General features: G+C 45.2%; 2 protein-coding genes across 3 annotated transcripts in view; both read left to right on the top strand.

The window, feature by feature from the left end:
* SLIT3 (slit guidance ligand 3) overlaps window positions 1-27,936 on the top strand; it is a gene marked incomplete at both ends in the record, with an annotated part of 608,792 nt that overhangs the window by 291,188 nt on the left and 289,668 nt on the right. The gene's annotated exons all lie outside the window — the stretch shown is intronic.
* Window positions 16,577-17,704, top strand: LOC308265513 (actin, cytoplasmic 1-like; the record flags this gene model as incomplete). Its single annotated transcript, XM_080699311.1, has 1 exon — window positions 16,577-17,704. One exon carries the CDS (start codon window positions 16,577-16,579, stop codon window positions 17,702-17,704), a length of 1,128 nt encoding a protein of 375 aa, XP_080555437.1.

Below are 27,936 nucleotides of genomic sequence, written 5' to 3'. Positions count from 1 at the left end.
TTTTTTTTAAAGTGTCCCATGATGGTGCTATTCAGCTCTTATATCTTTATAGCCCCTCAAATTGATTTGACAGAGTAGTCACAGGCTGCGGTGAAACAAAACTCTTCTCTCAGCAGCGGGCTGGGGAAGTGGACGGGTCCACACAACTACCCAATTCGAGTTCTGCCCAAGCATATGCCTGCCTAGCCCACCCCTGTCTGTACCAGCCATCTCCTGCAGAAAGAGTCTCTAGAAGGCCACTGTCCATCAAGAGCCTCCAAATAGAAGTTATCTGGGAGCCATTAGGAATGGATTCTACCACAAAACATTCTAGAAACAGCGTGGGTCAGATTCCCCCAGAGTGCACTGTGGGCCCCCAGCAGGACTCTCACAAGACACAAGGCAATTCAGAGAGCTTTGCCAAGTGACCCGACCTGCCTAGAAACTCAGTTTATCTCTACGAAGTTTTAGAAGTCAAGAGGGTGTTAATGCATGGGACTCTGACAACTTGAAATGACCCACAAGTTGTGTGTGCACAGACACACACTGAACTTTCTGGAAAAAAGGGGTCTGTGGATTTGAGTAGGTAAAGAAAGAAGTCTTTGACTCCAGTGAGCTTAAGAGCCTGTGAACAAAGGTAGCCTTCCCAGAGTGCACTGTCCCACAGTGTTCAGAAGGTGGCTTTAAGTGAGACTTAGACATATGTCTTATTTTACTAGTTTTGTGCTTGTTTTCATGTGGATATTTATAACTAATGTGTCAAGTCTGCGATTTTACAGACGCTGCAGACCAAGACGAGGCTAACATGGATATCTAAGAAAACATAGGAATCAAATTTTTTTGTGTGGATAATAAAATAAGTAGATAGTGCTCCAAATTCTTTGCACCTATGACAGAATATGCTAATGGCAAGAAAAGACTGGAGTTAAGGACACTACTGGATCAAGGGAGAGTCTAGCCACGTCTCCTGTTGTCCCAGTTATTGAGATGTCCTAAAGTAGACCCTTTGATTTTGGTCTGTCCCTAGCTGCCTGCACAATGTTACAAGCCCTTCTACTTCCCCTCCGGGCTACACTCCCAGACCTTTTTATATGTTTATTTGGAAACTGTATCTCTTGAGTCAGCCTGGCTGGCTTAGAACCTGCACAATCCTCCTATCTCCGCCTCCCAAGTGCAGGGATTACAAGCATGCTCTGCACCCGGTCACAATATTACCTTTCTAAAACCCACTCAGATAGTGCAACTCTCTTGTTCTAGAACACACAGTGACTCCCTCCCATGGTAAGTCCATGTACACTCCACGAACTGGGGTTTCAAGTCCAGTCTTCTACCTGATAGTATCTCTACTGTTTCCCAATTCTGAAACTCTTCTGCCAGATCATTCTTTTTAGAGTTCTCCCCTAACTCCACAGACTCCAGATTCAGTTCAGAATCCTTGCTCTTGAAGGTAATCACCCCATACCTGTGCTCTTTCAATTCTTCTTCTGCTCCACCACACTCTCCCCTAAGTCTAAGTATCTCCTGTTTAGGCTCTCCACCAATGTCTGCATTCTCTGGAATACTGCCACCTTGAAATTCTGCATTATCAGGAAAGAAAGAGAAAAAAAAAAAAGAACTTTTAGTTAATCACCACTTCATTTGGCACCAGTAGGCCAAGGCTGAGAGGGGAGCTGCAGCCAGGAGTCTGAAACTTCCCTTTTGGCTTGTTGAAATTATTGACGAAATAAGATAAGTTTGGGATTAATCATTGAAAAACAAGTGAGATAAACGTGCGGGTTCCAGAGATATTAACTTCTTGGTCTTCGTCCCAGTTTAGGTTATCAAAACCAAAATTGTTCATTTTTCACAGTTTATGAGGTTTATCTCGGGCCTGTCGTGAGATGCTGACAGAGGCACAAATTGGTCTGTGTCTAGCCCCTCCCACCTCTCATTCCCACTCTCCAACAAGTCAAAACGCTCTGCGATAAACACTAAAGGCACACGGGAAAGACAGAGAGAGCGGCGCATGTGCAGGACCCCTTCTAGTTATTCAGCATTTCTATCTAAATCCTTTTATTGAGTCCAGACTTGGAAAATGGGAACATCTCTGTTAATTTCAAGCAAAAAGTGAATTTTAAGTGACTTAGGGGAAGGTGAAGGTAATAAACGAGGATGGTTTGAGAACTTTGTATTTTCTCAGGTTTAAAGCAAAAGGAGACAGGTTCACAAAGCAGCTGATGGAGGCTGGGGAAAGGGTCATCGGAGATAGTTTTTTTCATAAGATATTCGTGAAAAAGGAAAAAACAGCAGAGGAGTTTGAATGTGAAAAGTTATAAGTACTCGCAGAAAAGCTTCCCCCCCCCCAGAGGAATGGGATTATTTATGTTCTTCTGACATATCGCAACTCTCCTAACAAATAAGATGACAAAGTAATAAACTTCTTAAGGGCACCACTCAGTGTGGAATTCACACACATAAAAAAAAAAAAAAAGGTTTGTGAAACAACTTGAATGACAGATTGGCAGGAAACGTTATTCAAGGGTGGTTTCAGATCTGAGAGCTCTAACAAAGCACATCTAAGAGAAGAAAATAAAGATCGAGCAGTTCTTCAGCCCTGGTTCCTGAGCAGGGAGCCCATGGGTTTTCCTCAGCACCTACTGTGAGTGTCTTCTGTCTGTGGCTGGCTGTAGTCAGGTCATTCCTGGCCCTTCCTTAGTATGTTTGGTGTACACCGATCTATCATGTCCAACTCGGTATCCTATGATTAATCTTGTGCTCTGACTTCGGATACCATTAAGTGGTTGATAACCTTACCTGCTTTGTATTGCCATTTATGCTTTGCATTGAGTAGTCTAGAGCATTTCTTAAGCATTGATTTTTGCAAAGAAGGGGAATGCTTTACAACCCTGTTATTTCCTACGAGAAGTGGAGACATCCAGGCCCCAAGAGAAAAAATCATGAGGGACCTTCAGACTGTCTTCAGTGTCTCTTCAGTTGCTGCATCCTACTCACAGCCATGAGCCACAAGGCTATCAGGCTCAAGCACCGCAACTGAGCCTGTGCATCCCTGCCGGCCCCCTTTTCTCTGGACCTGCTGGCTCCCAGAAGGATACTACTCTGTCTATGCCTCCTTCTGCCCACACTCCTGGGAACTGATAGCACGAGGCAGTGATCAGGTTGCCTACTTCCTCTGCAGACAATGATCCCACCCATCAGGGACCTTTCCCAAACTTCCCAGGAGGCACTGCTAGGAAGGCCAGTGGTGGGTGGCCTGAATTATGTGTTTCAGACAAGTTTTGCTAGCCAGAAAGCCTCCTCCCCATCTGCCTGACTCATGTTGTTGGTCTGCAACTTGGAAGGGGATGAGGGTACCATTACATCACACAGCAACCTCCAAATCACCCAAGTCCAGCTCTACATGGCTGTGTGGTTCTGTGTAATCCAACAAACTTTGAGATGGGGGATATTAGTGTTAACTTATCAAGCCAGAAAACCAGGCTAAGAAAAGTGAAGCTGGTCGAGAGGTAAAAGCCATGATTGCAAATCTGGTCTGCCAAAACCCAAACTGCTGGACTCCAGAGCCACAGGACTCACAATCCACACTGGAACTCTCATCCTTGGAAGCTCCGCCGTGATCTCCTAGAGGGCCCATGGAATATAGGTTCCTAGGATCCCTCCAAGGGGTCTGATTCCACTATCTGGAGCAGGGCCCCAAAGCAGGTACCTCTTAGCAGGTTCCCAGTTGATGCTTCTGGCCTAGGAGCCACTCTGAGAACACAGCTCTGGACCCAACTTCATAATGCCCCACGCCATTTTTTTAGTCTTACCCTTCAGAGTTCCCTAGTTGGAGTGGTGTCCAATTTTGACATGAAACATTAGAACTAGGAAAGTAAGTTTATTTAAAATTTTAACTAAAACACCTGCCTTTTTCAGGCATTTAGAAGAATTACAAGAATGTCAAAAGGATTCGTCACTTTAAGCCATGACAAAACATTTCATTCTCTGAATGCATTTTCTGTGAAAGTTTTAGTCCAGAGCTAATCTGAACGACTTCCATCTACTAACTCTGGAAGATTCAGGGTCACATCTGTATCCTGAGTAGTTCCTACAACTTACTACTGAGAGCTTGTACTGTGTGTGTACACATGTGTGTGCATGTGTGTGTGTTATTGGTCTTCATTTTTTTATTCAGTACCAGCGATTGAACCCAGGGGCATTCTACCTCCAAGATAACATCCCCAGCCCTATTTTTTACTTATTTTTGAAACAGGGTCTCACTTGATTGCAGAGGGCCTCACTAAGTAGCTGAGGATGACCGTGAACATGTGATCCTCATGTCTCAGCCTCCCAAGTACTGGGATTACAAGTCTGTGCCATCACACCTGGCTTTTGGTCTTTATTTAAAAATGTAACTTGAGCTGGGCATGGTGGTGCATGCCTGTTGATTCCAATACTTGGGAGTCTAAAATTGAAGGATCACAGGTGCGCAGCCAGCCTCAAAAACTTAGACCCTATTTCAAAACAAAAAATAAACTAGGACTGGGGCTGTCACTCAGAGGTAGTATGCCGTGGGCTCAATCCCCAGCCAGCACCATTTGTCTCTCCTCCCTTCCCCCATCCACTGATAGTGGAAACATTTTCTGCCACCCTTGTGAGACATGGGAAAGGATATTTGTAGCTCAAATGTCTCCTTCTTGACTTCAGCCTAGGTAAATCACATGTTTCCCGGGGATGGGGGGCAGTGGGTCAGGCTCTGGAAGGGCCATGCTTTCAGATGTAATGCCTCTGTGTTTGTCCTCCCTTCATCTAAAAGGGCAAAGGTTTCCTTCAAGGGTCAAGCTTCCCCCAGCAACCAAAGTCTGGTCATACCTCCCTCTGTCCCATCTGCTAGCAACCACATTGGTGTCCTGGAGGTTACTTGGAGTGCCTGTTCCATGCCCCAGACTGTTGTGTGCATTGACGGTGTCAGTGTTGGGTGTCTCTATTGATGGCTAAACTTTGGGGGAGGGAGGGTGGTAACTCAAGGTCACTCAAGAGGAGCCAGAATGAATGTCAGTGTTGCAGAAACTGACTTTAATAGCGATTCTTCCCTGGGAAATCAACCAGAGTTTTCAAGCCCCATGAGATAGAAGAGGCACAGATGTTAGTGAGTTGTTGGGCTTGCTCTCCTGGAACCAGGCTGTGGGCAAAGATGGTAGGTGCCAGCTTCATGCTGGTTTGCCAGGTCAGTAATTATACCACAAATGGGGTCAGGTAAGTGGCCACTGGAGACCCCAAGTTCCCATGCCATTGGAATAGTTTCTATCTGTCTAATGAGAATCATTTATTTTTAAAAATGTGTCAAATGGATCCTCACATAGAGCCTTCTCTAGAGTGATAATTCTTAATTTTATCACCATAGATTAGCCAAGTTTTTATTCCCCTATCACAAACACAGTTCAAATCATTTCCCTTCATCACTTAATCACTGAATACCCAGGGAAGACAGGCTAGGCTTAGTATTCACTGGTGCCAGCCATGACTAAGGGATCACAATTAGAAATAGATAGGAAATGTAAATGTAGATTAAAATCAGGTAATTAATTCAATGGTAGATTCCTAGTGATTTGTAGAGTGTCTACTCTGCAGGATAACTTTTTCCGTTCACACACACACACACACACACACACACACACACCTTTGGATCCTGGTCTTTTTTTTTTTTTTAAGTGTTACTGGGTTCCTGGAAACCCTTCTACCTCTGGGCTATACTCCCAGACCTATTATATATATATATATATATATATATATATATATATATATATATATATTTTTTTTTTTTTTTTTTTTTTTTAAACAGGGTCTCCTAAGCCAGCAAGGCTGGCTTCGAACCTGCGCAATCCTCCAGTCTCCGCCTCCCAAGCGCGGGGCTTACAAGCGTGCACCACCACACCTGGCTCGGCTCGGAGCCTGGTCTTAAATAGCTCCTTTGTGGGCACGTTTCTGCTCGCTGAGTGTAGGAAATCTCTGTTCTCTCAGTGTCAACTTGCTTAGTTGCCCAGAGGTGCAGAGTGGGCATTGCAGTTGGATAATGTGTTTCACACACACTGCTTACTCAGAACAACTTCTAAGTAAGGTCACCTGGTTTGAATCATGTCTCTGTCCCCCATCCAATTATGTGATCTTAGGCACCAGATTTCTCTTTGCCTTAGTTCCCTCATGTAAAAAATGAAGCTAATAATAGCTCCTAATTTCATTGGCTTGTTATAAATGAGATAATACAGTAGTTTACCCTTCCTAGTTGATGATATGTTCCAGGGCCACCAGTAAATGACTGAAATTTCAGATGGTACTGAATTCTACACATGCTATGTTTCCTATAGGCAAATATCTATGATAAAAAAAAAGGTTAATTTTTAAATACTGGCCAGGGCTGGTAGTATAACTCAGTGGGGAAGAGGTCCTGGTTTCAAACCCTAGCACTTAAAAAAAATTAAGATATTATAAACTAGGCAAATTTAGAGACTCACAATTATAACTACTAACCAAACAAAATAATCAACCTTATTCTGTGATAAAATTTGCCTGAATGTAATATCTAAATATCTATCTTATCTCTCCTTCTCTTGCTCACTCTTGCTTTCTTGCTCGCAGTGTATTTTTTTTTTTTTTTTTTTTTGGTGGTATTGGGAATGGAACCCAGGGACATTCTACCTCTGAGTGACATCCCCAGCCCTATATTTTAGTTTTGATTTTAAAACAGGATCTCACTGAGTTGCAAAGGGCCTCATTAAGTAGCTTAGGCTGTTGGCGAACTACGATCTCCTGTCTCAGCCTCTCAAATGCTAGGATTATAATCATGTACCACCACATCCGGTTTCAGTGTATCTTTCTGTGTTTGTTTTTCTTCTTCCACTGGTGGGAGAGGTCATACCGCCAAATAATGAGATGAAAGGAGGTACATGAAGGCCTTTAGTGCAGCCTTAGCCTACTATGTCAGCATCACTACAGCACAGTACTGTGATGCTGCAAACAGTCAGCTTGATACCACAAAACTACTGAGTGAGTAATGAACAGGCAGCATATACAGTGTGGATACTGTGGATAAAGGGATGATTAAAATATTGGTGGGACAGGGGAGCAGGACATGAGATTTCATCATGCTGGTCAGAACCACGTGCAGCTTAAAACTTATGAATTGGTTATTTCTGAGATGGGATTTTTTCCATTTAATATTTTCAAACAGTGGTTGAGTGTAGGGCAACTAAAACTTTATAAGTGAATCTATAGATAAGGAGAAACTACTCCAAGTGCAAAATAGGGTGCCTGGCATATAGTAGGGCTTAAATAGTATTAAATATTATTACAGTTGTCCTGTGGCACCCACTGGGATATGGTTCTAAGACCCCCTCATAGATACCAAAACCCACAGATAAAAGTCCCTTATATAAAATGGCATGGAATCTGCATAGAATCTACCCACATCCTCCTATAGACTTTCAGTCACCTCTAGATGATTTATAAAATCTAATACAAGCCGAGTATGGTGGTGCACACTTCTCATCCCAATATTTGAGAGGTTGAGACAAAAGGATCACAGGTTCAAGACCAGGCTCAGCAATTTAACAACCTAAGCAAGATTGTATTTCAAAATAAAAAGGGATGGAAGTGTGGCTTAGAGATAGAACACCCCTGGGTTAACAGTCCCCAACCCTATTCATATTCAAGTGCAGTTTTTAAATATTTCCATCTATGGTTAGTTGCATGCACTGAATCAAAATCACTGGTGTGGAGGGCCAACTAGAGTCTATTCTTACCCCTTGACCAGGTCATGAAAGGGCCACAGCAGGCATGGTGGCCTTTGTTTGGGCATGTAATTAAACAATTTTGTTGCAGCAGGAGGAGATTATGATATATATATACAGATAATTAACCCTGGGATGATGCCTTTCACTCTTATTGGAATATGAATGAGTTTCAGGTGGAAAAGTGTAGAAAATTGCAGTGTCGGACCATGTAAAATGCAGGGTTCTCATTCTGAAAGAATCTGCAAGATGCCTTCAAGTCTCAGTACATCCCAGGAAGCCCTCAGAGAAGGTTCTAACCTACCATTCATTGTCCCCCCTCCTAGCCCTGAAGGTCCCATTTACCCAGGATCATGAGTCTTATAATCCCGTAAGATTCCAGACTCTTTCAAGGAGTCACTCCACCCTCCCGCTCCAGTGTCTCTGAGACAGGGTGTCTGTAGGTAGCCTGGTGGGTCTTTATCTTCACCACTTTTTCCCAAAGCCACACAGCTAGGATGCCAAGCCATATCTAGATCCTGGGCCCCAGTTTCTTGTCTACAGTCTCCAGCAACCTTCTTTGGCTTACTCTAATTATTACTCTAATGCTCAATGATTCTAAAACAAGTCTGTCAGCTACTGCTAGAAACTGGTATTCTGTCAATTTTAGGGTTTTTGTTTGTCTTTTTGATGTCATAAGATCAACAGAAACCCAAGGGCTTGTCCAGCATGAAGGAAAAGTCAGATAAGTTACTCCTGTGACTGTATCCGTTCCTCGGTAAAGAAGGTGACCCCTGCCCGGGGCCTACGAGGACGGTTTCTATGCCAGTCTTTGCTTTCTGTTCCTGTTGTTCTTTTCTGCTTTTCATCATTTAGTAAGGGCTTTTAAAAACTGGTTACTGAGAAAGTATATGAGAAAACAAAAGCTCTTTCTACAAATCCTGATGAGGAGATAGAAAAAACTGTGGTCACTTAAAATGGAAAATCCCTCCAAGACCAAATTGCCTACAGAGAACGCGATGGGAGTACATTGAGCCGATGGAGAGCTGGCACCAGGGGGGGCGGGGTCTGGTCTTACACTTCCTACAACCTCATCCTTCACATCTGTGTAGTAGGTTTGTGTTATATAGAAGGGGGCTCTGAGAGGGCAAGGGTGGGATCCTTGCAGGCGGGCGTAGGGATGAGCGTCTGAGAGCTCTTCTGATCCCGGAGGCCCAGCTCCAAGCACTGAGCCCAGTTCCCAGCAGTCACAGCCCGTCAGCAGTTCCCCAAGAACCTGGCCCCTCTGTGCTCGACTAGCATCTCAGCTGGACTCAGTCTCTCAGGAGATGGAGAGAAAGTGTGTATTTTCAGCTTGAGAAGCAAGATAAATCTCTGTCAGAAGGAGCACACAAGGACTGTTTTCTTCTGGGGCCTGAAAGAGCCAAGCAGAGCGCGTGGGTTTCCTGGCTCCCGACCGCCCACCTCCTCAGGCCCCGATGCTGGCCCTGCTTGAGAAGTTCAGTATCCGTCCAGCACCGTGCCACCCTTTCAAGAGAGAGAGCACTTTGAAGCTCCAGTCTGACTCCAGAGTCATTGTTCTGCATATAACAGGCCTCAGATAATCTGTACTGGCCTTTTCCAGTACAAGTGGGGCACTGTATCCACCCCAGAACGTGGGAATGCTATCGCCCTGGAATATGACGCCCCAGTGCCTCTTACGTGTTCAGCCATCCTGGGAGGCAACAGCTAGAAAGTACATTCCAAGAAGTAGCAAAGTCATTCAGAGCAGCGTTTCTCAAACAGAGTCCCTTGAAGTCCTGAGGTTCCACAGCACACAGCAGGAACTGGGCAGGGGGCAGGGGGGAGGACCAACAGGGAATGGTAAGCCAGATAGAGGGTTCCGAGCCTTCCTACTGGCTGGCCAGAAAACTGCTTTCATCTTTATAGTGTGGTTCTTTATATTTGACAGAAGGTCCCTTTGCTTTCACTAAGAGTTTGAAGACCACTGGCTGATTTAGAGGCTCTATCCTCAGGATTCAAGCTATAATTATATGTACAGGAAAGAATAAATAAAAACCTATTTACCAATCCCGCTAATTAGCCCTTGCCTAAAGTGCAAATAAACCTCAGGGGAATGCCGCAGGATTCCGAGTCATCATAATTATTTTTCCCCTTTGGATGTAGCTGAGGGACCTCCTGTCTGTCACCGAACCTCCCATTCCCCATGCATCAAGTTGCCTGGTGCCTTCCTCCGGGAGTGACTTCTGCAGATGCTTTGGCCAGAGCTGGAGGAAACCCTTGAAAAACATTTTCACCAGCCCCTTAGAAGGTCATAATAGCATGCTGGTGGGGTCTTCTCAACCAGGGAACCTTGGCCCAGGAGAGGGGGTTGGGTGGGGGCAAAGTCTCATGCAAATGCAATGGCTTTGGGCCAAAGGGTAAAATGCATGTTTATAGGAAAATTGGAAAAATTTGCCTGAGGCAGGTCCTACTTGCTCACTGAGCTCTTATATGGGCCCTTTTATATTGCTGTTTACTTGGCTTTTAAATTAAAAAAGAAGAAGAAGAAGGCCTGTTAGCTAGGGAGCCTTTCAGAACGCCTCCACCCCCAAAAGGTCTGCAGGGTATCACCCCCACCCCAGTCAGAAACTGATGAGAATTGCAAACTCAGGGAAACTACTGGGTCAGCTGCATTTTTATGCTAAAGAAAAAGTCAGGTTATAGCTCTAAGGAGCATTCTTTTGCAGGAAACAGTTCTAGAAAGACAAATTTTCAGAAAGCATGGTGGCATAGGCTTGTAATCCCAACATTTGGGAGGCTGAGACAGAAGGATTGTGGTTCGAGGGCAGCCTCAGTGAGTTAGTGAGGCCCTGTTTCAAAATAAAGAATAAAAAATAGGGCCGGGGGTGTAGCTCAGAGGTAGAATGCCCCTGGCGTCCATCCCCAGTACCAAAAAAAAAAAAAAAGATTTTCAGAGGAGTCCCAAGTAAAACCCATAAGAAAAGGACAAGCCTTTCCAGGCAGGTCACCCCAGGCACATGTCTCTGGGCCAGCCCCTCCTCAGTCTTGCTGTGTCCTGTTGCTGGGAAACACAGACCACAGTGGGCAGCCATAGTTAAGGATACCTGGGGCCCAGCATGGGCTCCTCTTGCAGGCTCAGTAGCATGGAGCAGAGCATGGGGCTGCTCGGTTCACTCCAGGGAAATGATACTGCACACGTTGGGAAGAGCAGAAGGCCCTGGAATGATGCGAACCCTAGTCCCACAACCTTCCTTCTGAGCCTTCAGAGCCTTGGGATCCTGAACTCTAAATAGGGACTCAGCTAGAATCTGGCCTGTAAGCCTTTTGGAAGGATAAGAGAAGATGGTCGCGTTTGTCAGCCTTTTGTCGTTGTGACAAAATACCTCAGCAAACCCAAAAGTTTAGCTTGTGGTTTCCAAGGATTCAGTCCCTGGTCAACTGACTCCATTGTTTCTGGGACCCAGGTGAGGAAGGACATCTTAGCTGAAGGATTTGGTGAAAGAAAGCTTCTCAGCTCTTGGTGGCCAAGAATGGAAGGGGCCAAGAACAAGATACATCCTTCCAGGGCAGACACCAAGTGACCCACTCCTTCCAACCAGGATTCCTCCTACAGTTTTCACCACCTCTCCATAATACCATCACAGTACGAATCCATCAATGGATTAATGCACTGTTGAGGCCACAGCATTCATGACCAGTCACTTCCCAAAGCCCAATATTGGACATTGGTGCACTTGGGACCAAGCTTCTATATAGCAGCCTTTGGGGACACCCCAGATTCAAACCACAGTGAAGTCCATGTCTCAATTCTAGGCATGCATGACTCAGCCCTTAGTATCTAGTAAGTGCTCACAAAAATATTGGTTTTGTTAGGTATTCCTGTTGGGAAGCAAGTCCTCCAAAGAGTATCTAGTAAGAATGCCTCTTAGCCATGCCAGTTGCTCGTTGTGTGATATTAGACAACATTTTCCTCCCTGAGCCTCACTTTCTGCTTTCACAGAATAAAGATGACAATTCCATCTCATATGGCAGCAGTGGAAAATGAAAGGATATCATGCTAACAAGGCTTGGCAAACAGCCAGTAAGAATGACAGTAAGATGTCATTCTTAACATTAGCTGTCACATGGTATTTTCCATGGAAAACTTGTGCCATTGGATTTCAATTTTCCCTTAAGCCTCCTCAGAATGTTATTGCCCAGGCAGGTTCAGTGATCAGCTGATGGACATCAGTACTGACCCACCCAACAAGGGCCAGTGGTCCCTACCCCTGGGTTCCCTTGACTCTCCTTTTGAAGTCATACTGTTCAGGCTCTTGGGTCAGACAGGAGGATTTGTTTGTGAAGTTTGGGTTCTCATTGCATTTATTAAAGATATTGCTTTGCAGGCCACAGGTGATAGAAGATAGGTAAAGGATGAAAACCTTGCATGCAAGGGAAATGGAATTAAGAGGATTCCATGTGTGCTGGATCATCTGAACATAAATCTAGCATAAAAAATGGTTTATCATGATCAATCTGCCTTTGTTCTCTCCTCCCTTACTTGAAGAGGTAGGAAGAGAAGAGATTGTGACACAGATGTGTTGTGAGATTGCAATTGCCAAGGGCCACTAAACGAATGTCTTAACAACTTGGAGAAGGAAAGGGCTTGGCTAATGAGTTGACTATAGTCCTACAGTACACTCTCATCCCTAGGGGAAGAAAGCTGAGAATCTGCCAGCTGAATCCAAGCATCCAAAATGCTTGAGTCCAGAAGTATTTCAATTTGGTTTTTGATTTTTGTTTTCAGATTTGGGGATATTTGCATGTACATGTGGTATCTTAGGGATGGGAGTCAAATCTAAACATGAAATGCACTTATGCTTTCTATATATCCTATACACAGGGTAAAAGTAACTTTATGTAATATTTTTAATGCAACTGCATTTTTATTGTGACTCATTACATGAGCTCAGGTGTGGAATTTTTTATTTGTAGAGTGATGTCTTTGCTTAAAGAGTTTCAAACTTGGGGGCTATCGAGGACCTGATCATGGGCCAGCTATGATTGCTAGGGGTGAGATTCCAAAGGATGAAAAAAATATGCAGGAGCCGCCATCAGGAGGAGAACGAACATCAAACAGCAACTTTATTTACCAAACCTGTCCCTTATGTAGGGTTCCAGGCAAAATGTCATGTGTCCCTGTCAGCCTGACATGGGCATGGGTGTTAAACCTTGCTTAGTCATTGCACCTGTGTGTTGCACTTAGCGCACGTAACAATATGCAATGCACACGCACGAGATGCACGAGACGTCCCCGGCTATGTGGGAGGTGCGCTCATCTTCAACCAGGAGAAATCAGGCCATCTCTGGCAACCTGTATTCCCTCTGGGTCCCTGCAGGGGCATTTTGGGTTTGGGGTTTCTGGATTATGAATACTCAGCTTGTAGTTTTATCTGTTTTTTCTGATCTACAGGTGGTAGTTAAAACTCAGATTTGCTTGACCTTTTCAGGAAGCAGCTACCTCACACACAGAACTTTTGTATTAGGTGGAGGACGTTAACTGGGAAGTGTACCCCACACCCTCACCTGCCTGGTCTCCTCTTCACTGCCCTAGAGACAGGAGACAAGGGCAGCGATCCCCAGAAAGGTGTGTTAAGAAGTCTTTCTACTGTGCTTCTAGCAGATTCTTCTCAGGTAGCTACTTGTGGGTTTACAGTTCATCTTCTCTCTTTTGAAAGCAATACTTGGATTTGATCCTCTGTTCCCTACCTGTAGAGTTTATTTTGGAAAACAGATAGTTAAAGGTTTTGTTACCATCAAGTTAAAGGTTTTTGTTACCTATCATCAAGAATTTTATTTTAAACCGGGTGTAGTGTCACACACATGTAATCCCAGTACTTGGGAGGCTAAGAGGAAAAGGATTGCAGGTTCGAGGCCAGCTTCAGAAACTCAATGAGACTCTCAACAACCTAGCAAGACCCTGTTTCAAAACAAAACTAAAAAGGGTTGGGAGTGTAGTTCAGAGGTAGAATACCCCTGAGTTCGATCTCCAGTAACTAACACACACACACACACACACACACACACACACACACAAGAATTTTGCTTTGCAAGAATTTTTAACCAAAACAAGCAAGACAAAGACCACGTCTTTGGGATGTATACTGAGCATATTCAATCATGAATGGGTTGGCCAGCTTTTCCTGGCTTTGTAAAAGAGGCATTCTTCTTCCTCCTCTGCTTCTCCAAGCTTCCTGTGCTCGGCTGAGCTCTCTAATAAAATACACTCATGCGGTGGTGTGGGTCTAAGACAAACCCACATAGTGCTGGGAAGAGGTAAATGTCCAATAGCGTGGAGACTAGGGTTTTTTTTTTTTTTTTTAACGAAAACAAATCCAGAAAAGTTTGCTTTCCAAAGTGAACAGTGAGGGCAAACAGCTGGCAGGACTGATACGGGAAGGGCGCCTGAGATTCCTGGGGAGACTTGCTGCATTCTTTGCTCTGGAGGTGAACTCCAGGAAGGCTTTGGGGCTCAGTTTTAGCCCAGCTGGCCCTGGAGGACCCTCCCAATTGCTGCTCTCCTGGCTTGCCAAACGAACACCTGTGCAGGATTCCTATCCAGGTAACACTTAACGTCCCTCCCTCATTTATACCCCAGCAAGTTGTAGCATGCATTAATTGTGTCCCCAAGCATTTGTTTAGAAGTTTGCTTTAAATGAAACTTTCTCATCTCTGTGTCTTGCTCTGAATTCCTGTGTGCCTAAAACTGTTTTGAGAGAATATCCAGAATACCACACATGCGTCCCTTGTACTCCATAGCTCCAAATAGACGGGAGCTCTCAGGAAGAGCCAAGAATGAGACTCGAGGTTCTGGATCTTTTTCTAGATTCTTTTCTCCCCGCCTACCCCTCCTAGGAAATTTGAATATTGTCTGTGGTCCCTTCACAGGGTAGAAATCACAAAACTCTAGGCCTTTGGCACATTGTGTGCTTGTGTTGCTGAGAAAGAAAAGAGAGCCACTTCTGCTGAATTACAGTAGGATTATGATGGTGATACCCCAGGGTAGCTAACCGTTCCTATTTTCTAAGAACTAAAGACCACAGGATTTTCCAGAAAAGTCCCAGGCAAAATGGTCACCTTAGGTACATCAGATACCATAATGTAGGTGCAGGGTGGAGATTTCTAAGCCCAGCAGGATTTCTGACAGAGTCTAGCTGAGAGAATATCCATCCATCAGCGTGGGGGATGGTTGGGCATGGTGTTGCACGTTTGTAATCCCAGCGATTGGGAGACTGAGACAGGAGGATCACACAGATTCGAAGCAATCCTCAGCTAGGGAGTGAGGCTCTCAGCAACTTAGTGAGACCCTGTTTCCAAATTAAGTATAAAATAGGTCTGGGACGCCGGGCGTGGTGGCGCACGCTTGTAATCCCCGCGCTTGGGAGGCAGAGACAGGAGGATCGCACAGGTTCAAAGCTAGCCCTGCGCGCTGGCTTAGGAGACCCTGTTTCCAAATAAAAATGCAAAAATAGGTCTGGGAGTGTAGCCCGGAGGTAGAAGGGCTTCCAGGAACCCCAGTACCACCAAAAAAAAAAAAAAAAATAGGTCTGGGAGTATAACCCAGAGGTAGAAAAGCCACTGAGTTCCACTTCCAGTACCACACAAAAAAAGAAAACCAGAGTTGGGGGATGAGGGGTTAGGTGCCAACCACACTTGTCTAAAGGAGACACCCTGAAATTCAACTGGCTTGTCTAATCAGCCTTGGCGCATTGTGTATAGAGAGTAAACTCACAGAAATGGAACCCGGATCTTGGAGGACTATTAACTCAGCCACCACCAAAAAGGAAAACAAAAAATAAAATCATCGTATATGCCATTTAAAAAAATAATAATTTGGTCTTCTCCCTCTTCTGGAAATAGAAACTTCCTCTCTAATGGCTAGGCTGCCACCTTGTGGCCACGAAGGGGGAGTGTGGAAAAGCGCAGGAATCCACAGGGAAGGAAGTGCCTCTGGGTTAAAATCAATTCACCTCCTGCCAGTCCCACAGCAGGCTAAGAGCCTGTGTAGCTAAGACCCTGATTATATTAGGAAAGGGAGGGCTTTGCCCGGTGGGTTCGATTAGCAGATATGCTTAGCGCTGCTCTTGTAGTTCCCTACGTGGTGCCTTGAAAAGGTAGGCATTAGTGTTATCTCTATTCTACAGATGAGGAAACTGAGATTGTCAGAATGAGTTATTTTTTTAAGATGACACAGCAAAGGGCTGGGTTAGAGCCCTCAATGCATAACCATGACCACTAGGCTGTACTGGAGGGTGCAGGGATCAGAGCTGAGTGTCTGTGTTCTGGCGACAGTGCTAAAACTCTTCCTGCAGCTACCAATGGAATTCACCTTCCTAGGCCAGAGAAATATGGCAATGCACCCAAGGGAGAAGGTGGAGCCCTTTCCTTTCCTTTCCTTGTCCACCCACTGGGAAAGGTAGCAGCAACTGTAGCTAATGGAGAAACCTCAGGTCCTCTCAGTTGACCTCGGTGTCCCTGTCCGTCACATGGGGGTCATTATTTTTGTCCTCTAGTACAGAATTTGCCTGCTTAACATCTAGCAGTGCTGGAGGGTAAAGTAGGAGATTAAAAAGGAAGAAGAGACTCAGAGGAGCAGGGAAGAGGCTGAGGCTTAGAGTTATGAGCATACTTGTAATCTAGTACTTGGGAGGCTGAGATAGGATGATCATAAGTTTGAGGCCAGCCTCAGCAACTTAGCAAGGCCCTCAGCGACTTAACAAGACCCTGATTACTGCCGAGATCGCGTCCACCCCGCGAGCACAGTCCTCTCGCCGCTCCGCCACCGCCGGTCCACACCCGCCACCCAGCTCACCATGGATGACGATATCGCTGCACTCGTCGTTGACAACGGCTCCGGCATGTGCAAGGCCGGCTTCGCCGGTGACGATGCCCCCCGGGCCGTCTTCCCGTCCATCGTGGGGCGCCCACGGCACCAGGGCGTGATGGTGGGCATGGGCCAGAAGGACTCCTATGTGGGTGACGAGGCCCAGAGCAAGAGAGGCATCCTGACACTCAAGTACCCCATCGAGCACGGCATTGTCACCAACTGGGACGACATGGAGAAGATCTGGCATCACACCTTCTACAACGAGCTGCGTGTGGCCCCTGAGGAGCACCCGGTGCTGCTGACTGAGGCTCCCCTGAACCCCAAGGCCAACCGTGAAAAGATGACCCAGATCATGTTCGAGACCTTTAACACTCCAGCCATGTATGTGGCCATCCAGGCTGTGCTGTCCCTGTACGCCTCTGGCCGTACCACTGGCATTGTGATGGACTCCGGTGACGGGGTCACCCACACCGTGCCCATCTACGAGGGGTACGCCCTTCCCCATGCCATCCTGCGTCTGGACCTGGCTGGCCGGGACCTGACAGACTACCTCATGAAGATTCTGACTGAGCGCGGCTACAGCTTCACCACCACAGCGGAGAGGGAAATTGTACGTGACATCAAGGAGAAGCTGTGCTATGTTGCCCTGGACTTCGAGCAGGAGATGGCCACCGCAGCCTCCAGCTCCTCCCTGGAGAAGAGCTACGAGCTGCCTGACGGCCAGGTGATCACCATTGGCAACGAGCGATTCCGCTGCCCCGAGGCGCTCTTCGAGCCTTCTTTCCTGGGCATGGAATCCTGTGGCATCCATGAGACTACCTTCAATTCCATCATGAAGTGTGACGTTGACATCCGCAAGGACCTCTATGCCAACACAGTGCTGTCTGGCGGCACCACCATTTACCCAGGTATCGCCAACTGGATGCAGAAGGAGATCACAGCCCTGGCCCCCAGCACGATGAAGATCAAGATAATCGCTCCCCCTGAGCGCAAGTACTCCGTGTGGATCGGCGGCTCCATCCTGGCCTCGCTGTCCACCTTCCAGCAGATGTGGATCAGCAAGCAAGAGTACGACGAATCCGGCCCCTCCGTCGTCCACCGCAAATGCTTCTAGGCGGACTGTTACTTAGCTGCGTTACACCCTTTCTTGACAAAACCTAATGCGCAGAAAAAACGAGATCAGATTGGCATGGCTTTATTTGTTTCCTTTTTTGTTTTGTTTTTTTTTTGTTTTGGTGCTTTTGACTCAGGATTTAAAAACTGGAACGGTGAAGGTGACAGCAGTCGGTTGGAGCGAGCATCCCCAAAGTTCAACAATGTGGCCCAGGACTTTGATTGTACATTGTTCTTTTTTTTAATAGTCATTCCAAATAATAGTGAGATGCATTGTTACAGGAAGTCCCTCGCCCTCCCAAAAGCCGCCCCACTCCTCTTCAAGGAGGATGGCCCAGTCCTCGCCTGAGTCCACACAGGGGAGGTGACAGCATTGCTTTTGTGTAAATTATGTAATGCAAATTTTTTTAATCTTCGCCTTAATACTTTTTTATTTTGTTTTATTTTGAATGGTCAGCCATCAAGGCCCCCCAACTTTTTGTCCCCCAACTTGAGATGTATGAAGGCTTTTGGTCTCCCTGGGAGTGGGCTGAGGTGTGGAGGCAGCCAGGGCTTACCTGTTACACTGACTTGAGACCAGTTCAATAAAGTGCACACCTTAAAAATTAAAAAAAAAAAAACAAGACCCTGATTAAAAATAAAGCATATAAAGAATAAAATAAGGCTGGGGTGCAGCTTGGAGGTAGAACACCCTGAGTTCAATACTCAGTAAAAGTAAAAAAAAGTTATTATTGTTAATGTCTGTGCCTAATTTACAGATTAAATTTTATCATATATATGAAAAATATGGTCTGTACAGGGTTGAGGGCTATCCCCCAAGGATAAAAGGGGGACAACCATGTATGCTTAGGCACCTTTCAGTTTACACGTTTTAGGAAAAAAGCAAACTCAAGTTGAATTTAAAAGGAGACAGTTGACCCAGGGATCTGAAAAGCCTACGAATGGGACTGTTGGGGTGAGCTCTCAGCCAAGGAACTCAGGATCTGTGGGTCCTTGGCTAACAGGATAGAAAAGAATTTCAGCACGCGCCAGTTAAAGACATGGACAGAGATTTACTGGGGGAAAGGGGAGGAAATACACATTCAAGAGAGAATGGGGGCCACCTCAAGATGAGGAAGGCATTTTGAGGTTCTCTTCTTATAGGAGATTTTTGTGAGGAGTGGGCTAGAGAAGGTATGTGAGGATGAGCTCAGTCCAGTAGTCCCGAGGCAGTTTATGATGGGCAGGTGGTCTGGTAAGCCTTAGGGTGGATGATCTTGGGTTGATTGGGGTCCTCATTAGCTGATTGATGGGTAAGCTGGAATATCCTAAATTATAGGTTTCTCTGAAATATTGTCATTAACTCTAGGATCTACAGGCGTCCCAGGAATTTTTGGAGAGTCAAGCCTAGGAAAGAGAACTGGTTTGTGGTTTATAGGCTGAAGCACTTCAGTTCCAGGTTCTTATATTAAAGTTATATTTTACTTTTCCCTCCTGTCTGTCTCCTTTCTACCTACTTATTTCTTCTGTCCTACATCAGGACCATCACAAGCATGAGAAGCAAGAAGTCAGGTAGGATTAGCATGGCCACTCCCTCTTCCTCTCTCACCACCTAGCTTTCTCTGCATTCATTCTATGCAGAAGACTTCACTGACAAGATGATCCCCACAGCACCAAACCTCACACCCTCCAAGTTCCAGCCCTCACAAACCAGCCCTGCTCATTGGCTCCCTCTGAGTCATAGGACAGAGAATAAGAAGCTCCGATTGGCTTAGCCAGGACCATACGCCCTGCCCCCCAAGTTCAGGAACTGGAACTGGGCAGAAACAGATCTGCCAACCAAGATAGGACTTTTGCAGTCAAAACTAGGGAAAGAAACACCAGAAAGGCGAACAGTCCACCAACAATGAACTGTGCCCACTGTAAATGCCCTTCTCCCTGCTAGTGATCACAGACTGCCCTGCTGGAATCTAAGCCCCACACCTGGCTCACTCCTCTGAGGACTCACTCATGACCACAGCAGTTCAGAGATTGCAGAAGCCCAATCTTTTTCTACTACCCAAAGCTTTGCAAAGCCCAGAAAAATGGAGAGAATAGGCTTGTGAGCCAGGACGTCACAAGTTCCTATCTCGGCCCAGAACACAGCTATAGGAGGAAGTGGGCCCTGACTCGAATTGTTGTTCAAAAACTTCGAGTGAACTCCATTTGCAGTTTAGTTCCCTTCACAAGAAATGAACTCCGGCTGCAAGGTGCAAAACGCAGAGAAGTGGCAGAAACAATCAATCTTGCCTGACTCTGGGCTTAACAAACGTGTCCAGCGGGGGAGACGGTTGAGGGTCAAGTCATTGTAGGTCTATGATTAACCTGAAAATTTCAGATGACTCGTTTACTCTTTTCTGGTTGCTTTCTTCTTAGCATTTCTCTCCTCTATGGAATGTTGCTGGATTATTATTTCTGAGCATCTGTTGCTTTTCTTGCCTGGGTGCTTGGGAGTACAGAATTGGGGGATTCCTGTTTTCCAGGGGAGGGTAATGAAAATAGAAATGTGTGTACTTAGTAAGTGCCCTTAGTTGATTAATCCACTGAAGTTTGGGATGTCGCTGTATTATCTGTATATTCCCCCGTAGCTCATAAGTTATCAACCCTTAACTGAAAATCAGCCTAATATACAATAGTTATTATAATTATTTGCCTCTGAATTCTAGAAGTAACCTGCTCAGAAATAGAAACCAGTGTAAATAGAAGCACCCCCACCGGAAAAATAGGGCACACATGTGGTTTTCAAAGATACCCTGATACTCTCCCAGCAAGAGGTCATTGAGTTCCTATGAAGTCTCAGCTCCATTTCTCACTGTGGCTGGGGAAAGCTTTCCTCTGCTGTTGGCCATTTTCAGCCAGCTCAGCGGCCTCTAACTCCATGATGGTCAGCAGCGATAATAGTTGAAAGACAAAGCGAGAGAGAGAGAGAGAGAGAGAGAGAGAGAGAGAGAGAGAGAGAATGAGAGAAGAATTGACAGGAAGTATGTCAGGTGTCTTAATTGAATGTGGGCAATTCAGAGAGGTAGCAGGCTCTCATTTAGGAAATACAGATTGAATAACCAGTTCCCTTGTTAAAGAGAACAGTGCAATTTGAGGAGGCCAGCATCAGGCAGCGACAGCCTGGCTAGCCCCAGTGCAGGTCCTTACCCCCGCTCACGTCCACAGGCCTTCAGAATTCACGCGCTATTGCCCCAGTTCCCTGCTCCCCGGGGACTTTTGGAAAGTGTTCTGTTATTATTGTTTTTAATTTTATGGTACTCGGTTTCAAAGTCAAGTAATATTCTGGTTTGTTAAAAGTACATTTTACAGTGTTTGTTTTTCTCATATCCATTATTTTTTTCTATCAAGTTTTTGATTTCTCATTCTTTTCTCTCTTCCTCTCTCCTTCTCTTCCTTTCTCCCTCTCTCCCCCATCCCTCTCTCTCTCCCTCTTCCATTCTGCCTCCTTTTATATGCTCATGATGTCCTAATGTAGTTTCAACCTAAGACTCAAATTAGCAGGGTTTGGTTCTTTTGAAAAAGAAAGAATTTGCTGTGATTCTTCTACCCACATCATACACATTAAAAAAAACGCCCTTCAGAAATAGCTCCTATGCCTTTAAATAACTAAATAATTATAAGAGTTGGTAATTACTCTATGCACAGCATATAAACACTTCATAATTTAATGTTTACCATAATCCCAGTAGTTAGGTTCCCACAATTTGCAAATGGAGAAACTGAGGCACGGGGGAATTAGGTGCATTCACTCAGAACCCACAGCTAAGAGTTGGCAGAGCAGGGAATGGGCCTTGGGCCTCTGCACGCCTCTGCCACCCTGTGCCACCTCCCCAAAAGGATCTTAGCAGCAGTGAAACAAGCTGCACGACATCTGAGTCCTGCTTAGGATTTACCATACTTTCAATGAAGAAGATATTTTCTCCCATCCCTGGGGAAGGGATTCCAGGGCTTAGGTGAAGAAAACTGTAGCACGAACCTACTGTTGATTTATGGGAAAAGATAAATTGGCACCAGACATGGAAATCCTGGGCTTTGGGTAATAGTGGAGAGTTTACCAGGGGATAAGGCTTGTGCAATCTCTGCAGAGCAAGGGATGTTTTATTGGACAGAGAGCGATGTTTTGATCATCAAGTTCCCTGGAGCCAGTAGATATCAGGAAGGCTGACCTGGCCATCTGACATTCATATCTATCTCCAATGGGAACTGCAGTGTGGCTTGAGACAGGAGCATGGGCAGCGTCATGACCATGATTACCTGCCCTCCGTTTCAATTATTTCATGACTTAGATAGCTTGGCTTAAAAAGGCATGATTCTCCTTTCTCAGGCAGCAATCGCTTACTCCTCCATTTTTATATAAATTTTCTTATGGATGAGATTGTTTAAAATGAAGTCTCAGTGTTACTGGGCACAGTTATGCAAACCAGAACGTTTGAGTGGAAGCTTGTCACGCTTGTGATCCCAGTACTTGGGAGGCTGAGACAGGATCACAGGTTCACAGCCAGCCACAGCTACTTAGTGAAGCCCTCTGCAACTTAGTAAGACCCTGTTTCAAAATGAAGAATAAAAAATATGGCTGCGAGTGTAACTCTGATGTAGAATGCCCCTGGGTTCAAGGTTCAACTCCCAGTACTACACACACACACACACACACACACACACACACACACACAAATCAAAAAGTTTGGGTGGAATTGCAAGGTGATGTGAGCTACCCTGGGGATAAGGATTTTGTTTGAAATAAGGATATTAAAGCCAATAGAAATAAGGATTTAAAGCCTCAGCACAAAATAATGAGATTATGCCCAGAATTTTCTCAGTCCATTGACCTTCTGTCAGCTTAGTCCAGAGACATTCCTGGAAGGCCCCAAGGATCCCTGGAAGCCACACACAGCTGGAGCTTCCACTCAAGGACAGAGCTGTACCCAGCGCTGCCTCTATTCAGCTTGTGATTATCTCCATTAATAAGAAATCTGAGAGGAATAGGCCTGTGAGTCACAGGTCTAACTCTCCTAGTGCCTCTCAAATCATCAGTGGAGATGGGATTGTTTTCTTTTCCCTTTTTATTTTATTTATCTATTATCATCATCATCATCATCATCATCATCATCATCATTTGACATGTGTGTGGTACTAGGGATTGAACCCAAGGGCATTCTTCCTCTGAATGCCAGCCCTTTTAATTTGTTTACTTTGTTTTTTTTAAATCAGGGTCTCACTAGGTTTCTGAGGGTCTTGCTAACTTGCTGAGGCTGGCCTTGAACCTGTGATTCTCCAGTGTGAACCTCCCAAGTACTGAGATAACAGGCATGTTTCATGGTGCCTTCCCAGCTTCTTTTTGTCTTTTAATTTAAATTTATTGTAATAGATACACAGGAACGTAAAAATTGTATATATTTAAGGAGTATCATGTAATGTTTCAGTATATGGATATATTGTGTAATGTTCAAACTACGCTAAACTTATCTTTCTCCTCAAACATCATTTTTTATGATGAAAACATTCAAACTCCTTTCTTCTAGCTTTTTGAAATACACAGCACATCACTGTTATCTATAGTCCCCTTAAAATATCCAACCTGCAGGCTAACACATTTGTAAAATAGAATAAGAATGATTTACTAGAAAAATGAAATAAACCGGGCGTGGTGGCACATACTTGTAATCCCAGCATTCAGGAGGCTGAGACCGGAGGATCACGGTTCACCGACAGCCTCAGCTACTTAGTAAGGCCCTCTGCAATGTAATGAGACCCTGTTTTAAAAATAAAGAATAAGTCAGGCGTGGTGGCACAAATACTTGTAATCCCAGCATTCAGGAGGCTGAGACTGGAGGATCGCGGTTCATGGACAGCCTCAGCTACTTAGGCCCTCTACAACTTAGTGAGACCCTGTTTCAAAATAAAGAATAAAAAATAGGGCAGGATATGCAGCTTGAAGGTAGAATGCTCCAGGGTCGGCCGGGCGTGGTGGCGCACGCTTGTAATCCCCGCGCTTGGGAGGCGGAGACAGGAAGATCGAGCCGCGCTGGCTTAAGAGACCCTGTTTCAAAAATATAAAATAGGTCTGGGAGTGTAGCCCGGAGGTAGAAGGGCTTCCAGGAACCCCAGTACCACCAAAAAATAAAAGTAAAAAAAAAAAGAATGCTCCAGGGTCCTGCAAAAAAGGAAAAAAAAAAAAAAAGAAAAAGAAAAATGAAAGAGGCATACACAATAAAAGCTCAACTCTTTCTATTATATTAAACAGGCATAACATTACATTTAAAAACACCATCAGGATGCGCATAATTAGAAAAAAAAGGAATTTACAGTTACAAAACTATAAATGTGGGCCATAGGAGAGATGGATCTAGGTGATGATTGTCACACACAGGGTTGTGCTGACGTCAAACCGTGGTAGGAAGTTTCTAGATTGCTTGCTTTCAGCGTGTGTATTTATGTCTTCAGGGGCCAGTAGCAAGTAGTTCATGGACTAGCAGTGATCACCTAAGAGTTCATGGGACTCAGTCTTAGCTCGAGCCTTTACAGCCTTTAGATATCCCGTGTTCTAGAAGCTTCTCGGGAAGCCAGATGTCTTTGATACAATAAGCCCGGGCTCTGAGAATAATGTGCCTGACTGACATCGATTCAAACCATTTATCCAAGGAATATAAGAGCAGATGATATATTTTGGAATTCAGGCACGGAGTTATTGATCGACAGAGAAATTAAGACTTTTTGTTATTATAGAAAAGGGCAGGAGGGGTGGGGGCAGCAGTGCCTGGGGTCCTGGGTAACCCGCTCAACTCCATCTACAATAATTAAAGCCAGGGAGTGCTGGCGAGATCAGTGCCTGCTGATTAGGTCTGTGCTCAGCTCCTCTGGCTGAAGGCTATTGATTTGATTAGATTCGGGGTCTGTATAAGGACCACCCACCATATGCATTGGTGCTTCCAGTATGAGGAGAAAATCATCTTTCTGCCTCCTTTTTCGAGGTCCCCAAACCTCAGCACAGTCTTGGAAATCTGTTTTCCTCACCTTTTTAAGCTCTTGTTCCTGCCTCCCTTACGCCTCCCTGGCTACCAAAATCTGATGTGTGACATGGGCAAATCCCCATTGGCATGGGCGCCACAATGTGCCACGTGCCCAGGAATGAATAAACCAAGGTGTGCTTTAATTCATGTGTGTACTGTAAACATTAGCAACCTGGCTCATCATGTCACTCACGTAATGACATAATCTTATACTGAGACAGTTTCTAAATAGTACCCTGTGCACAATCGTTGAAAAGTCTTTCCAATCATTTCTCCTTTTTTATTTCATAAAATAATAGCTTTTTAGAAAATAATGTAAATTAACCCAAAAATCCTTCTAAGTTGATTTCCATGTAAAATGAAATATTTTCCACTATTTCATTATATTTCATTGTACAGATATATCCAAATGGGTGGAACCATTACTTTTGGTGGACATTTGATTACATATTCATTTTTTCACTTAACACTGCAAAAATTATTCCATATCTTTAAATATTCTTTAACTCTAGGGTTTTTAATGACTGCCCAGCAGTCTATTGTATGGATATACCATATTTTACCATTACCAATACCATATTATGACATTTTTTTTTTCTGAAACTTCTGCTGTGATCCATATTGTCGCTGTACATTCTTGTAAACATCTCTCTTTCTCTCTCTGTTTTTATAATTATTCTCCTAGGTTAACTCCATGGCCTTGTGGCACAGGATCAAAGGCCACAGTATCTTTCTGAAACCTCACCCCATTGCCCAAGTCAAAAAATAGTAAAGGAGATGGAGAAGCGTGAGCTAAGGAGGGAGACAGGCCCTGATCTTATCTTTTGTTCTCGTGCTCATCACCAAGTGAACTTTGCCAAGGACGGCTTTCTCTGAGCCTCAATTTCCTTGATATTATATTGTTATGGTTCGATATCTAATGTCCCCTGAAGCTCTCATGTATTGATGTTCAGAGTTGACGCAACTAGGCCATGAGGGTTGTAATCTCATCAGTAGATAAATTCATTCTCGTGGATTTACTGGGTGGTCACCCAGGCAGGTGGAGTATGGATGGAGAAGGTAGGTCCCTGGGGATGTGGTCTCAGGGACTGTGCTTTTGTCTTTGAATACCCTTGTTTGCTTGTACTCTCTTGCTTCTGGTCTCCATGAAGTGAGACGCGCACCCGGGCTCTCCCCCTCCGTCTGCTTCCCGCTTCAAGCCCTGAGATCCACAGACCCTGGCCTCACATGGACCAAACCCAAGGTCTCCAAAACTGTGAGCAAATACATCTCCTTCCTCTAAGCTGTATAGTCCATTGTTTTGCATTATAGCAGTGAAAGTGTTGACCCAGCCACATAGAGGAATGAAAATAAACACCTTGATTTTGCAAGACTGTTTTGGGGGGTCAAATAAAGCCATGCACTTCAGTCCCTCCGCGCCATACCTGGCCTAGGAAGCAGCTTTGTCCTGGTTATTTTCAAATATGGATGAGCATTTAATTCAGTTCACAGTCTGCTATCTCCATCAACTTTTACACAGGTCTCAGACCCCGGGCACTGCTCCATACCTCATTTCAGGCAGGGAGGAGAGAATGTGGGGGCTGGAATGTCAAAGGCATGCAGAATTGGACTAGATCTTGTGTGCTGGATCCTTAAACAAAACCTCCAAGAACAAATGGTTCCTAGATGAAAAGAAGACTTGGGATTTGAGTCTTCTGAGGATTGCAGTGATTTTATAGAGGGGTAGTATGTCAGAGTAATGGTTTTGTTTCTCGGTGAACAAGATGACAGTGTCCCAGTTCTGAAATCTCAGGATTTGGGGGAAGCCCCTCTGCACCCCATTCCCTCTCCCCCAAGGCTTTTTGTGAAGCAAGCTTAGGGTAAGGGAGAGAGAGAGACATGATGCCCGCTGATGCTTAGCAAAGCTGCACATACTGCCCACTGATCTGTTTTGGTTGCAACCTACAAAGGTTAAAATTGAGAAAAGGTCGAGGGGAGGCGAGTGGTATGCCCTGGCTTCGGATGGGAGCTGAGCCCCCAGCCGGCCCTTGCCTTGCGGCAGGCACATTTGTATGTTTGCATTTTCCAACAGGGATAAATCACACAAACAGAGCACCTTGGGAATCCTTCAGGGAGCTGGGCTCCACCCCAGCCCCCTCGGTTAAACACATGGCCCATTCTGCAGGCTGGGCCCAGCACTGCACACACTCCCCTTGTCTGAAAAGCTTTCTCTGGAAAACTCATTCTTAGAGAGAACGTTCTTTGTGCAACAGTTCAGCCTGTTAGACTAAACAAACGAAGAGAAAATAATGAATTGGAGGGGGAGAGAGAGAGAGAGAGAGAGAGAGAGAGAGAGAGAGAGAGAGAGAGAGAGAGAGAGATTTTCTCCTGCTCAGCGCAGCTGCATGGGTTTGATATCCTCCTGCACTCCGGTTCTTGTGCTCCATGTTGACAGTGGTACCCAGGCCAAGAAAGATATGGAGGGAAACTTTCTCTTTCTCACTGAGTCCTGTTTCCTCTTTGTCCCCACTGCTTGGGTGGTGCCATGAGCCTCTTTGACCTCCAAATGCACATCTCATCATCCTCAGGCCCAACCCAGGCTGTGGTATTTGGCCTGCAAAGCAGCATTCATTCATTTAGAATCAAAACTTTGAAGGTTGGTCTGGTTTGAGAACAAGCCCAGAACATGGGATTCTTTGGCATGTGGGCCTCTTGGGGCTGAGGGGAAAGAAGAGAGTCCAGTCGTCCTCCCCCATGATGAGCAGCCCAAAGTGATGCAGAAGAATTGTTTTCTCATTGAAACCACAGCCGGACAATTTTCCCTGTCCTCCAGCCCTGTCCTTCCTCCCGTTGCATCGGTCTGTGGTACGCACATCCTGTTTTTATTACGAGGTGCGTTTTGCTCACAGAGCCTTCGGCTCTAGCCACCCTGTGCCCCTCCACCCCCCGTGGGATGAGTTTCTGTTGTTCCTTTAACTCGCTGACGGTGTTCAGGGTAGGTGACAACGCCCCCAACCCCCACCCCAGGTCAAGCTTCCAACCCAGGGAGAGAATCTTGGCCTGGCAATTTCGGCAGACAGTTAAAAGATTAGATAGTAAATTTACTTAACAGAGACTAATCGCCTGGGACTGGGTTTCATATCCTGTTTTGAAATAATGTATTTTCTTTTGTGCTCTGGTCTGAATCTGTCATCCCTCTTCTAATAATGAGAGGCAGTGGATTTTTAAT

The sequence above is a fragment of the Muscardinus avellanarius genome (assembly GCF_963383645.1).
Source record: "Muscardinus avellanarius genome assembly, chromosome: 7".
NCBI classification, from domain to species: Eukaryota; Metazoa; Chordata; class Mammalia; order Rodentia; family Gliridae; genus Muscardinus; species Muscardinus avellanarius.
This window is presented reverse-complemented; position numbering and strand designations above follow the sequence as displayed.